Consider the following 14,190-nt stretch of genomic DNA (forward strand, 5'->3'; position numbering starts at 1 on the left):
AAAACTGAGGGCACAGTTTTCTTAACTAAAGATTTGTAATTTGTTGGCCATTGTTGCACGGCAGCCTTAGAGAAAGCTAACATTTTCGTTTATAAATGACATTTTTAAGGGGGAATAATACTGCGATTCTTCTGGATACAATACGATCTTGTCAGTTGCCATAAAGTGGCTTAAAGGATCCTCTATTTCAAATTCGAGTTAGTGTATTTGATAGCATTTAAGTAGAAAGAAGCTCAAACTGCACAACCCAACAGTGAATATAATACTAAAGCTACCATTTTTGTAAATACCTCTCGATAGCTACTCGTGCATAAATTTTCCTGGAATTTTACATTTATTTTTCGAAAAGGTCGAATGCATAATTATTTCCACTGAAAGGGGAAACGTTTTTCCTATCCGATCGCTCGAAAAACGATGTATGTCGTCCACATTTGCAAGTCCATCGGAACTGCAGCCACCTGATCGAGTGCAAATGATATGATACGGCTACCCAGAAAGCCATCTTCCAGTGACAATTGGCCAGTTGAGTCATGCATTCGGACACGGCTTGAATAATTATTTATCTAGGAATTCTGCGTGTGGGCTATCCAGTTTCGGGGTAAAACGTCTGTTTTGCCAGCCCAATGCTCAATGGCCAGATGGAATAGCGAAAGTCGCTCCGAATATGGAGGGGCCAAATAAAACACACGATTTGAGATATTTTAACATATTTTCAATACACTTTTTGTTCGGCTCATATTGGTGGTACGCTAGTTTTGATAGTTATGTTATAGCTACGATTTAGTTGTATAATTTATTATTGCTTACGTGGGCTAGGCTAGTGTACTAGGCGATGATAGATCGATCCGATGCGGTAGTTTAGTTATTGACAAAATGCTCTAATTTAAGTTTATATTCTGTGTAGCAAAACCCCATCACAAATTGCGTAGCAGACAATTGGGACTAAGCCTAAATTCGATAACAATTACGAGCTACAATTACAAATACAGTTAATACAATACAATACGTTAATGCGGTTGATTAACAGCTATGTCCCCCATTATTTCGTATACGGATAAATCGAAAACAAGTTGGAAACAAAAAGATCTGAGATAGCAGACTCTGGATCCCGCAGGATCACCCCCCGGGCTGTGTAGACTCGTTCTTGGGTATATTATATGGTGTATGTATTTACAGGAATATACAAGAGAGCCCAGCCCAGCCGCCGAGAATCCCGCCCACAGGCTTACACCCCGTACTTGATGCCGTACTCCTGGTAGTGGCCCACATGCGGACGGTAGTGGCTCAGGTTGCTCAGCTGACCCAGCTGGCCCAGGTTCCCGCTAAGCGCCGCATGGTGATGATGGTGGTGGTGGTGGCTACTGATCACCGCCGCCGCTGCTGCCGCCGATGCCGCTGCCACGGATGCGGAGGCAGGTGGACTGGCGGATTGGAGGCTGCCGGTGGGACTGCCGGTGTCCAGTTGGCAGGATTGGTTCTGCTCGAAGATCATGTCGCGGAAACCCAGCGCCGAGGTGGGACTGCTGGTCAGCACGCTGGAGGAGCCACCGCCACTGCCGCCGCCTCCACCACCGTTGCCCACTCCGTTGTGGTTGAGTACGCTGCTGCTGTTGTTGTTATTATGTCCCGGGTGGGTGGGTGTGCCCTGCTGCCCATTGTGAGGAACGGGTTCCGATGGCGGCGTTTCCGGGGTGTACCAACCCCCGTGCGCGGGACCATGCGGAGTTGAGATCGTGGTGGGCGAGTGTCCGGAGGATTGGCCTCCGGCTCCTTGGCCGCCGGGGGTCAGGGGATGGGCCACGTGCGCCACATGACGCTGCAGTTGCTGGGCATGATGGGCCGCCGCTGCGTGATGGACATGATGCATCTGACTGCTGGCCACCGTGGCCAAGTTGTCCTCGTTCAAGTGGTAGGGATAGGCGCTGTGATGGATCCGCGGGTTGTACACATTCATGAGTGAGTCCACGGTGAAGCCGGGATGCTCCACTCCGCCGCCGGTCAAGTGGTTCATCTGGGCCAAGCTGTCGTGGCAGGAGTTGAGCATTGCGGCATGGGAGACCTCCTTGCCACTCAGGCAACCCAAGTCCATTAGAGGCTCCTTTTTGAAGTGGGCAGCATGGGCGGCCATGTGCTTGGCCTCCAGTATGCCGTTAGTCATTAGCTTGAGGGGCTTCATCTCGGCCAGCTTCTCGTTCATCATGGCCTGCCGCTTGATGGCCTCCTCCTTCTCCCGCATAACATCCTTCTTCTTGAAGCGGCGCCGCCGGCGAAGGAAGGAGCCGTTGTCGAACATGTTGTAGGAGTCCGGATCCAGAGTCCAGTAGGAGCCCTTGCCGGGCTTCTTGTCATCGCGGGCCACCTTCACGAAGCACTCGTTGAGGCTCAGATTGTGCCGAATGGAGTTCTGCCAGCCCTGCTTGTTGTCCCGATAGTAGGGAAATCGCTCCATGATGTACTGATAGATCCCGTTGAGGGTCACCTTCTTGTCCGCCGCATTCTGGATGGCCATGGCTATCAGGGCGATGTAGGAGTACGGTGGCTTCACGATCTCCTTGTTCTGGTGCGGGGCACCCAGGCCGTAGGCGCTGGCCGAGTACGGATAGCGGGAGTACTGGTCGTATGCGTAATGTGCCGCTGCTGCAGCGGAGGCGCTGCTGGCCGCCGCCACCGCGGATGCGGATCCGTAACCGGCTGCGGTCTGGGCATAGTGGCGCGTAAAGGAGTTCTGGTCGCTGAATAACGTATGCATGGCGGCGATTCCGGCGGATTTCTGATCGATTTTCCACTGCCGCCTTCTGGTATTTTCGTACTCTCTTGCTTTTGTCTTGCTTTCTTTCTCGAACTTAATCACTTCACCACTGGCTGCTTCTTATTATTTCTAGCGATAATATTTGCTTAAACAAGTCGCTCACATAAGTGCAGATATATAAATATATCTATATATATATGTATCTATTCGTAGTACAGGGGAAATGGGAGCGCAGAGCGAGCGCAGAACCGTTCGGTATAGTAACACGTTTGATACTGAATCTGTGTAACTGAAATAACACACAGCTCGCATTGAGCAGAAGCGTTTGCGTCGGCAGAGCGTCGCCCGCACCAGAAAGTATCTCGATCCGCTGCCGCACAGTATCTGTGTGTACCCGCACAGTGTATCCGTATCTGCATGTGTATCTGCAGCCAACCAACGATGGCTGCCACTCGCAGTCAGTAAGTGAAGTGGGCCCGCACACACAGCTGCGTCAAAAGTATCTGTGTGTGGCATAGAGAAAGAGAGAGAGAGAGCGGACGCCATTCATGCTTTCTTTTTTGTATAGGGAAAAATAGTTAGCTAGCTACGGTGTGTGTCCTGTGGGCACCCCTCCCCTCCCGTCGCTTTTCCAAGCCCTTGTTTTTGTTGTTCAAACTAATGCTTAAAATACGGCCTATCTCCCTCTCTCTCTCTCTCGCTCTCTCACTCCCGCTGTCGCTCGCTCCCTCTATCTCGCATCCATGAGATACCAGATACAATGGTAGTAAGAGCGAGCGAGCACCACATCGACTATGAGAGGCACCTGGGAAAGCCAACGGCAAAGGCACAAGTGGGTGGAGGTGGTGGTGAATCGGGGGCTGCAAACGAGCCAACCACCCACTTAACTTCCCCCTCCAATGACTTCGGCATACATTAGTGGTAAAGTTCTTTCGATCTCAGCTTAAAGTTCGTCTTCCCGGGAGAGACAGACACCAAAAAGTTGCCTGCTAATTTGCAGTTTGATGGGTTTTCGCCAAGATGCCCAAGTTAAGGGCCACGTTTGAAGGTTGTTTTCGTTGAGGGCAAGGCATTAAGTTTTTAGCAACTCCCTTCTTCGAGCGCTTGAATTGACAATGGTTTTTTTTTTGTGAGCAAAAGGGAGAAATTATTCAGGCTTTTTTAAGGTACGAATTTCAAGCATACACAGGACATGTTTTCCACAGTATTTTAAGAACTATTGTATGAACGATTTGAGTCCAAATAGGATCCATTTATAAGAAAGATTCATTGAAATGTGGTTGATTTTCTAATCAAATTTATTTTATAATCTTAAAAAGAACATATACATATATAAAAAGCTCCAGAGAAAGTTTTCCATTCTGCAAAATTAATATAAAGCGAGTTATATATTTAAAAATGGCCTGATTAGTTTATGTCAGAGATAATAATAATTGCATAGTTAATACAAGTAGAGTTTTGTACCGTATAACTATAAAATATTAAAATTGCACTTGTTTTTGTTTGCTCCCATCCGCCTTTTGACTCGATACTCATTCACACCACATTCCCAAACATCGAAGGGGTTACTAACCCATTTACAAGCCAAATAACGATACAGTCAAACATAAAAAGTCCTTCGGCCTCGTCCTTTCCTCTCGCGACTCCTCTGCCCGTTGGGTCCTGCAGTGCCGTTTTTTCGCCGACTTCATTCCTATTTTCTGCTTATTAAAACAATATTTTTTATTGACTTTGTCAGCTTTAAAGTAAATTTCATATGTTTATTTGGGCAAGGGCAAGAGTGCGTGTGAATGTGAGTGTGTGTACGTGAGAGGCCCAATGGGATGGCCTGGGTGTTTGTCTGGTTATTAGACACAGGGAAAACAAACACGCACATATTTATATTTGGATAATTTAAAAGTATGCTGACTATTTTTTATTTGTATTTTCCGTCGCTGTCTGCAAAAACCGAGCGCTTTGCATCACTTTAAAACCCCAATCGTCTGGGTAATTGATACAAGAATAATATTTGGCTCTATTAACGCAATCGCATTATTTTGACAAATATTTTTATTGTTTTAACATAATTTTTCGCATGCGATCTGTCGGAGAGGATGAGGCCATGAATCATCGACATGTGTGTGTCCAGTTGGCCACATATCCTTGGCAGGATGCGAAAGGATGCGAGTCCTGCATTTGAAATTCGAATGAGGCGACTCCGCCTCCGTGTGCTCCATTTTACGCACTTTATTTGGCTTCCTTTTGGTTTCGTTCCATATTTTTTCATTTTTTCCTCTCGAGTTTCAGGATTGCTGCTGCTGATTTAACAAATTTCGTCTTCGACATCGGCGCCGTGATTGCGATTGTATGGGTTTCCCTGTGGGTGTGAGCAGTTTTTTGTGAGTAACTGTCTACTGGCTACGTCTGTGCATTTTGCACAGTTCATGTTATTCTTACGTAGTTGCCATTGCCTGTCTGTCCGATTCCCCCATCCCCCATCCTGCACAGCTACAGCTGTCCCTATCCGGACGGCTCTGCCACTCCATCGTATCTGTATCTGTATCTATATCTGCAGCCATCCCACTGCATTTGACCTATCCAAATATTGATTTAGTTTCCCAAAACTGCAACTTAACATTTTCTCCGCGAATGCAGTGAAAGCTGAAAGCTGCTTGGATCTCGAATGTAAAAGTGGTTTACTAGAAGATGTGGAAAATTGTCATTAAGTCTTATATTCCTAACATATCTTATAGATTTAGAATGACCTTGTTCTTGGCCCTTTCAATTATTAAAATCGTGAAACAGCATAGCCCTATGAAAAATACCATCATTCGTTAATCGAATATATAATATGACTCCGAAATAGGCCTTAATTACCCAATTAAAATTATCATTAAACACAAATCACAGTTCTTTGAACTTTGGGCCTTGATGGGGCGCCTATTTGACAAGCACAAAACTTGTCAATTCGGCAAGCAAATTCGCCGTACTGAAATGACAACCCCCCTCCATATTTTGGCAAGGGGCAACCGAGTTTTGGTAGATGTGTCTCGCCCATTTGCCACGCTCAATTTGCTGCAGTCAACGGAACGTTGACACCGCCGTTGACAAGGAGGAGCATTCGCAGAATGAGGAGCAGCCATCCAAAGTAGTCCGCTGTGGAGGAGAGGAGAAGGAACGAGTGCCAACATGTGGCTGTTCAGTGCCCATTATTAAATTTTAGCAATGCCCTTTTTGGGCAGAACTCTTTCGTCTCTTTTTTTCGGGTGAGTAATCCAAGAATAATATTGATTTTAAAGTGCAGGGGAGTGCAACTAATCAGACACTTGAACCAAGGACTTAAGCAGCCAAAAAAAATACGATTTTTTTCGTTGGGAAGGACAGGAAAGGAAATGCAGGAAAAATGCTGATAAAGCGGTTTCGATCATTGAAATATGTGGCACTCACACGCACGCAGAGGCTAAAGTAACGCACACAAATACACGGCGACACACAGATACACGCATACGAACGCACGCTCCGCTGCTCTCTCATGAATATGCAACAATTTATCTTTCTCTCTGCCAATATGAGATGGGCGGCTCACACATACACTCGCAGAAACGACTGCGCAGCATTGAGAAGGGGGCGTGGCCAGCTGTAGAAAGGGATGCAGCGATGGCGTTGCCAACGGTTCGCTCTCTCCCTCGCACACTGCAGTTTCCGGTGGCCACAAAACTTGTAGATACTTCAACCCGCACCCCCTCGACTTGTTCAGCGTTTTGGTTTTTTTTGGGGTGGTTCCAGAGTTATGGTTCGGAGTCTATATTGGCCACTCATTAAAATTTATGATTCGCACACAGTTGCGGGCTTATTATGCATATATTCTCCAATTTTTTTCCCGCGACTGCTCTCTTTGGCCAGACAATTTAGCAGATTAGTTGCAGACAAACACACGCGCGTTCCCAGGAAGGGGCTGGGAAATATCCGCCATTAGCTTAATCATAAGCGTAATCATGGCGAAAATCTTCCGGTCATAAGCAGCGGAAATTCAGCAGACGGCGCTAAGTCTGGACCCTGGACCCCGGAATCTGGAGTCGAGTATTCCGAGTCCGAGTCCGGGTCCGGATTCCTACCTGGCCAACACCGGATGCCAAATGCTAATCATCGATGCTTAGGCATTGATCGGTCCAAAGAGGGGAAACTTTTTAGGCATGTTTAGACTTTAATGCGCGCCGCGGGAATTCTTAATGAAACCTCGAGCTATCGCCTGGTTTTCCCCCAGATGCTTCAGATTTTGAGGCCTCGATACTCGGACTCTAACTACCTGGACTCGACTCATAGCTGCTCAATGTGTCCGGTTTTCCCCTGCCGATTCCGTAATGATGATGATGATGATTCCACGCGTGTCCTGCGGTTTCTGTGGCTTATTAGTGGTCTTCATTGGCTTACAAGCCGCAACCCGCTGGGAAGTGGGTGTTGCTGGCCAACAGTGCGCTGGCTTTTGGATGGGATACGGATCGGGGTGGTCGAAGATAAGTTGGGAGCGTGTCTGAGGTGTGGATATTTGGACTAAGTAATGATGTGCTCGCTATGGGTTCTACGAAAGGAAAAGCTAATGGAGAAGTGTTCAGAATAAGTAACTGGCTAAGAACTCGATTCTAAACCTGGGAGACTTATCATTTGTGAATAAATCAGGAATAAATAATTCATTACTTAACTATATATATATATATCCTCTTTATTCCATAACAATTATGTAATATAAAAAGTGGAAATACGTATCTGTATCTGTATATTGGCTAGCTCAATCTGTTAAGTTTAAATCTGAATCACGGGCTTAATCCGCCCACCATTCTGGACCTACGACACATTTGTTACCTGATTTGGCCAGACCCCTTTACCATTTACCATTTAGCATTCGGCGTTTTGCCCCGCTGGCAATGGTTGAATTCATTCATAAAACACCTTGCCCCTATAGTCATTCCCATTCAAAGTAGCAACCGACTGTCGTATCTTTTTCTGGGCTGCTGGTCTAATGTTTATTTAATAAATATCCCACGCCATGTTGTTGCAACAAGGTTTTGTTTATTTGCGAGAGAAGTACGCGACATATTCGAGACGTTGGCGAAATTCGTTGGCGGATTGACGGAGTGGCGATGTGGCGGGGTGGGGTATGATTTTAGAGCGGAGCCGGAAAATTCGAAATGGAAATGGAAAACTCTTTGAATGGCCCATGATGTTTTGGCGAAATCTATATTTTTGTAAGCTACGCTCCGGTGTCCGGACAATTTGGTATGGCTCGTCGTCTATGAAAACATTCGGGCAACTGGAAATCCTTGCGAAAAACGTTTTTAATTTTCGCATAAATTTAAAGTAAATACGAACAGACCGAGTGCAACAAACGGTTTTTAACAAATTGTTTGTTTTAACGCAAAGGAAAATGTTTCGTCTCTCCGTGTGCGAAAATAAAAATGTTCAAATCATTTTATTTATTTATTTATTTATGCAGGCTGTGCATCTTCGATTTGGGGTTTCGTGCGTCCTGTAGGCTGCGTTCAATCGCAAATGTATGTGGATGTACATACATACAGACATATACGAGTGTATGTCCTTTTGGCCAGGACCAGCAACCGGGTCCCTGCCATTCGTATGTTTACTTGACGCGCAAATCCTCTTACGGAGGTTCGTCCTCGGAGTCCTTCGTCCTTTTTGTGGTTTTTCGGTTCTTGTGCAGTTCAATTCGAGGCGGAACGAAACGGACAATTGCATGTTTTGATTGCCGCCTGCAATTGTCCTGTTCGCTCCGGTCCAGCCTCGTCCTCGGCTCGTCCCGGCTCGTCCTGGCGATCCTTGCGGTCCTGTGCGCTGGTTCGCCAGTTTGCGGTTGCTGGCTGCTGTGCACTTGTGACAATATTTTCATAATTTTTGCATCTTTTTTTCGCTCATCGCCAACGGTAGGTGCGTGTGTAAACATTAACTTTTCAAGAAGATTTAATCCCGATTATCCATTGACTGTGAAATTTTTCACTCAAAACTTCTCAGTGTGTTCCGTACTTGTGTTTGTCTTTGGCTTTTCGGCTGTGACTCAGCCGCAATCCCATTGCGTTTTTCGCTTGCCAGCTTTGTCTCCGCATATCCCAGGATTGTCCCGCGTCTCGTCCTGCGAGATAATGAACAGCGGCGACGACTTCTTGATGCGATTGCTCCTGCCCTTCGCCTGGCAGGACAATGGGCCCTGCCTGCGTCCTGCCCAGCGACGACTTGAGTCCATTTGACTCTGTGCTGGATTTTAATTTGTTCATAAAGGTGAGACAATTAACTGAATAATTGGATTGTTGCTTTGCGGACAATGCCACCGAGATGAGCTGGGCCAAGGAATTCGGTTTACCAAGCTGGTTAGTTTCTGAAAGGCGCTGCATAATTATCCTTGGCTTGTGACTCAATTAACGTTTTGTTATCCGATATTTACCGACATTTATCCAACTTTTTATTAAACACAACTATAAAAAAAAGGAATGTACATTATGACTAATTTTAAAACCAGAGATGGTTTTAGAATGTTAGAGTTAGAGAGCTAGAGTTGCATGAATATCAAATACTTAGAAATTAGCTAAATGGGGTCCTATCATTAAAGTTATTAGAATATCAATCTTCTAGCTCTTAAAGCTCCCAAAATATCGACTTTCATACGGACAAACGAACGGACAAGAATGGCCAGATCTACTCGGCTAGTGACCCTGATCTTCGGATCTAGGTTCTTAACACTTTTCAACGAATATAGTACACCCATTTCATTTCGATGAGTAATAATAATAATTATCCCTTAAGATTTCATTTCCTGTTATGAAAACATAGCAGACTGTCTATTTGGAAGCAAAACAGCCTTAGTAGAGTACATCGGCTATCAGAGGCCGTTACTCTAAAATGAAGTCTATACTACACTTTCTACACCATATAACTACATTAATTGATGAATCAAGTTACGGATTTTTGCAGAAAATATGTGTTTTTAAGTATATTTAGTACTCTCTTAAACCCATCCTACTTTAAGAATTCTATTTTGTATACGAGTGGCAGTCTGCTTATTGACAGTGTTTACCTGGATTGCTGGAAGACCACAGAGTAATCGTATGTATGTAATCGTAACGTATGTTTTTTATTGAAACCCAATATGAAATACATCAAATTATATGAAAAGAACACATTTAACTCTTTGGAGGATTCACTGCTGCAACAGCTTCTTTCCGGTCCATTGTTTCGGTAATCCATTTTATCAGGGTCAAAAGAGGTGGTAAATAGTCTTCAGGTCGACTTTCCGGAGTCCGAGATTGTGGAACTTTGGCACTAGAGAAAGTATATCGTTATCTTTAAGAGGCTAGAAGCTATTACGTTGAGCACTTTTGATGTTGATGATAACAATCTATGTTGGCACTTTTGGCTTGGAATCCGTCTGCCGAGAATACCCTAAAATTGATTAAAATAGTTAGTTCTAAATTAGCTATTCTATTGGATATTTTTCACCCACTACAAAAAAAAACTTAAGCAGAAAAAACTCACTCACGAAGGCAATTAAAGACCTTTTTGTGCCAGGAGGCATCCCTTGCAAGTGCCAATTCGCAGCATTTCCAATCAGTGGGGGACGCTCGCACAAATCAAACGAATCACCGGACTCCAGGACACCCGAAACATTTCGTAAATACTGGGATATATACAGCAGTCCTGACTTCCATGTGAACTACAGATTCTCGCACATTAGCAATCCGAAGTAATTGGTATTGGATACCCAAGTGATACACATAGTCTGATACCGCAGCTTCCACGTGAAGATAAAATAATTTTGCAGTTCTGTAAACAAAATTTCAGACATTCAGTCATATTTATTTAAAAGAGCTAGTACTTACTTTGCACGCGCATTGAGTTGGCGCTTCAGTAGATCCTGTTAAACAGTTTTTCTTCATTTTTAAACTGGCATTTGTTCCTTATTCCCTACGATAAAGTCTCCAATTTTCTTTGAACAAGTTTAATATATTTTACATGTTGTGCCCTACATCCAGTTATTGTTCTGATAAGAATTTATTTTCTCATGCACGTATTTCTCTTCCTTTGTTTCCATGCGTTCCACCATTCACCACTGCATGGTGTTTTTGAAGCCCTTGTCTTTATTTTAAAGTTCATCAAGAAATAATACGTTTTAAGTGGCGACATCTGCCGCCTTCTTTCATAACTACTTTGGGATGGCAGCTCCCGACATGTGTAGAGCTCAGGATGGCAACTTCAGTCATGTGCAGAGATCGGTGTGGCAACTCCGGTGGGTTTGTAATTGTTATACCCGGCTCTTGTTGAGTAAACGAGTATACCAGATTTGTTGAAAAGTATATAACAGGTATATAACAGGCGATTCCGACCATATAAAGTATATGTATTCTTGATCAAAAACGACGGTTTCGACATCGACGTTGCCACGCCCACTCTAACGCCCACAAATCGCCAAAAACTGTCACGCCCACTAGTAAAAAAAGTTTTAATTTTTTTTATTAAATATATACATGCATAAGTCACATCCCACTCTAAAGGCCTTTTAAATATTTGGTGTTTTTTTTAAATTCAACCAGTTATTGAAAATGGAATCGTTGTTTTGTTAATTCTTATTATAATGTGATCTTATTTCGGTATACCACTATTTTAATATATAAGTTTTACTAGCATATCAAAAGAATCTAACTTTCTTATTTCTTTTGCATCATTTGTCTTGAGAATTTTCATCGACATGGCAAAATGGAATCGTATCAGTTGCCGTACCTTTCGATTGATGTACCAAAAGGTATTGTTCGTGTATATGTAGTAGACTCCTTGGCACTCAACTGGTGCGCTTCGTCACTACGTGGACTGACGTCCCCTGTAATTACTGTCGTCTTCTCCACAGTTTCATTTACATTGCATTTACAAAAACAAAAATTCCCAAGATGTCATTCCCAAACCAAAACTGCAATTAAATTTCATTTAGAAATAACTTCTTTATTAACTTATTGAGTGGAACTCGTATGTGTTTTTTATATAGCTTTAGTAAAACCTTATAAAGTACTGGGAACATTTATTACTCCGTGTACGCTGAAATAAGGCGACCCAGGAAGTGTTTAAATCGAAAGCCTGCGACCATTCAAAAATTTAATGCTCGCTCTGCATCTCTGTTGTTTAAAGTTAGAAATCGAAATCTTTTAGACTTCTCATACGCTTCTTTCTTTTACATGCTACAGCATGTGTTCCCAAAAGCCTAAGCGTCGTGCAAACGATTTTGGGCAGTGGGAACACTGCAATGGGCGTTTTCCTGTGTGGGTTCGTAAGTGTGTTTGCAGTGCTGATTTCCGCGAAAAGGTCCTTGGGCTGCTGGAACACTTAAACGGCCCGTTTTCTGTGTGCGTTACTATGTGCCGGCTTAGATCCTGAAGATTTGCAAAGAACTTTGAGCAATGGGAACACTTCAGCGGCTTATTTTTGGTGTGCGTTTTCAAGTGAGCGAAAAGAGCCGAATGGTCAGTGAAAGTTTTTGGGCACTCACCACACTTAAGTGCCTTTGAGGGGACTAGTGTTTTGTGAGCAGACGTTTTTGAGCCTTGAGAGCATGTTGCGTTCCTTGACAGGTGTGCCTTGAGATACGCATGTTGCGCAAAGTCCTTTAAGCAATGGGAACACCTAAAGGGGCGTTCTTGGTGCACTCGCATGTGCACACGGAGTTGCCGTTCGTCTTGAAAGGACTTCGAGCACTGGTAACACTGGAACTGCGTTTTATCAGTGTGCGTGGCCAAGTGCTGCTTGAGAATTAAAGAACTTAGAAAGCACTTTTGGCAGTATGGGCACTTCAAGGATTCTCTTCTTTCGTGCATCCGTATGTGGGCCTTGAGGTTGTGGGCAACTGAAAAGGACCTTGGACAATGCGAGCACTGGAAGGGTCGTTCTCCTGTGTGGGTTCGCATGTGATTCTGAAGAACAGAGTTGTAGCCAAAGGACTTGGGGCAGAAGGAGCACGTGAAAGGACGTTCTCCTGTGTGCGTTCGCAAGTGTACTTTCAGACTCGATTTTATTTGAAAAGATTTCGAGCAGTAAGAACAGCTAAAGCCTGGTTTCTCCTTGGCCTTGATATCACGTTCGTTAGTATCAGGTTCATTGCCGGAATCGGCGTCGTCGGCACCATCCTGGAGATCCATTTCAGCTGACTTCACTTCTTCTGAGCATCCGGATCCCTTATTTTCACTCTCCTCCTCCCGAACATCCTTGAAGAAGCGGTAGAACTGGTGACTTCTCTCGTACGTTTCTATGATGTCGAATGCGTTCTGCGCATCCTCCAGACAGGACTGGCATATGGTGTTGGGCAGTGGATCGTCCTTCTCAACTTGGCAGCCGGTGCACTTGGATATTATGTACGCAATGGATAGGTCCGGTTCATGAGACGCATCGAAAACACTGGCCATATTTTCGCAGCTGACCAGGCAAACTCGGCATATGGACGATTCCATCGATCTGAAATGACACGAACTGCGTGAATATACAATTGCAACAGGAACTAAGAGAACCAATATACTGAGAAAGTACCAAGGTGAAACTGTCATGTTTTCGTAAGCCCTCTGTGCACCGAAAGATATTCATAGAAGCTAATAAGTATTTAATTTGATCCAATAAGATGATACTGCCAAGTAACACAAATTCTAATTTAAAATTTATCTGACGCAGGTGTGCAATTAAATGGTTTTTAAGAGGTAGTATAATTGTTCCCAGAACTTCGAGTATTTGAGTTTCTAGAATCTACATGCTGAATGCTAAATATATAGTTACTAATACTAGCTAATATAGTAACTGAGATCTCGACTTTCATGCAAACGGACAGAATGGGCACGACTATATGGTAGTCCTGGAGGACACATACACTTTATAAGGTCAGTGACAAACGTCATCTTTCGGTTGCATAGCATCAAAAAGAAAAACCCTCTGCACTGTTTCTTATATTTAATAATAAAAGAAATTTAATACTTGTGTAGAGAGCTTCAAGCATAAATTGCACTAATTTCCAAAGAAATTTTGGTTTATTTATGACTTTGCTAACTCGGCACGAATTTTACCACAATGGCAACCCCTTTAATTCCATAAACTTACCTAATTTTCGTGCTTGTTCGCGGCGAATGTGTATTTCAAATTGTGGCAAATAGTAATCACAGGAATTGGCAATCTGTAGAGATGTTGCTTTGACAAGAGTTTAACTCCATCTGAAGTGAAGAGGTACGTTGTAGGGCTTATATACATACGTGTTCGCAGGTCGTTTGGTGCTGCAAAACGGGCAACATAGCATTTTTGACAAAGCTACCTGGGTCAGGTGTTATCAAAAAAGGGCTTTCCAGCAGCTGCACTCATCTTTTTACGATGGGCCCTCCAACTAATCTTAAGATTTTATCCAGATCCCAGCAGGTCAATGCATAATTTTATATATGCAG

At 43.9% G+C, this 14,190-nt stretch overlaps 2 protein-coding genes across 3 annotated transcripts; both read right to left on the reverse strand.

Annotated features, from left to right (window-relative positions):
* Positions 1-705: 705 nt before the first annotated feature.
* On the reverse strand, positions 706-3,004 carry LOC117141407 (fork head domain-containing protein crocodile). The gene has a single exon (XM_033304830.1). It carries the CDS (start codon positions 2,747-2,749, stop codon positions 1,226-1,228), a length of 1,524 nt encoding a protein of 507 aa, XP_033160721.1. The 5' UTR covers positions 2,750-3,004; the 3' UTR covers positions 706-1,225.
* Positions 3,005-11,773: 8,769 nt separating this feature from the next.
* LOC117140362 (zinc finger protein 782) lies at positions 11,774-13,939 on the reverse strand. 2 transcript variants are annotated; one of them, XM_033303216.1, is made up of 2 exons: positions 13,856-13,939; positions 11,774-13,225 (listed from the first exon to the last, which is right to left on the reverse strand). In XM_033303216.1, the coding sequence occupies exon 2, from the start codon at positions 13,219-13,221 to the stop codon at positions 11,959-11,961; it is 1,263 nt and encodes a 420-aa protein (XP_033159107.1). In that variant the 5' UTR covers positions 13,222-13,225; positions 13,856-13,939; the 3' UTR covers positions 11,774-11,958. The 2 variants fall into 2 exon arrangements, with proteins under 2 accessions (XP_033159107.1, XP_033159108.1); XM_033303217.1 differs by lacking the exon at positions 13,856-13,939 and adding an exon at positions 13,298-13,386.
* Positions 13,940-14,190: the final 251 nt, after the last annotated feature.

The sequence above is a fragment of the Drosophila mauritiana genome, chromosome 3L, assembly GCF_004382145.1.
Source record: "Drosophila mauritiana strain mau12 chromosome 3L, ASM438214v1, whole genome shotgun sequence".
NCBI classification, from domain to species: Eukaryota; Metazoa; Arthropoda; class Insecta; order Diptera; family Drosophilidae; genus Drosophila; species Drosophila mauritiana.

Coding starts and splice junctions, on each gene's coding strand:
- LOC117141407 (XM_033304830.1), bottom strand. CDS start 2,749: ATGCATACGTTATTCAGCGACCAGAACTCCTTTACGCGCCACTATGCC.
- LOC117140362 (XM_033303216.1), bottom strand. CDS start 13,221: ATGGAATCGTCCATATGCCGAGTTTGCCTGGTCAGCTGCGAAAATATG.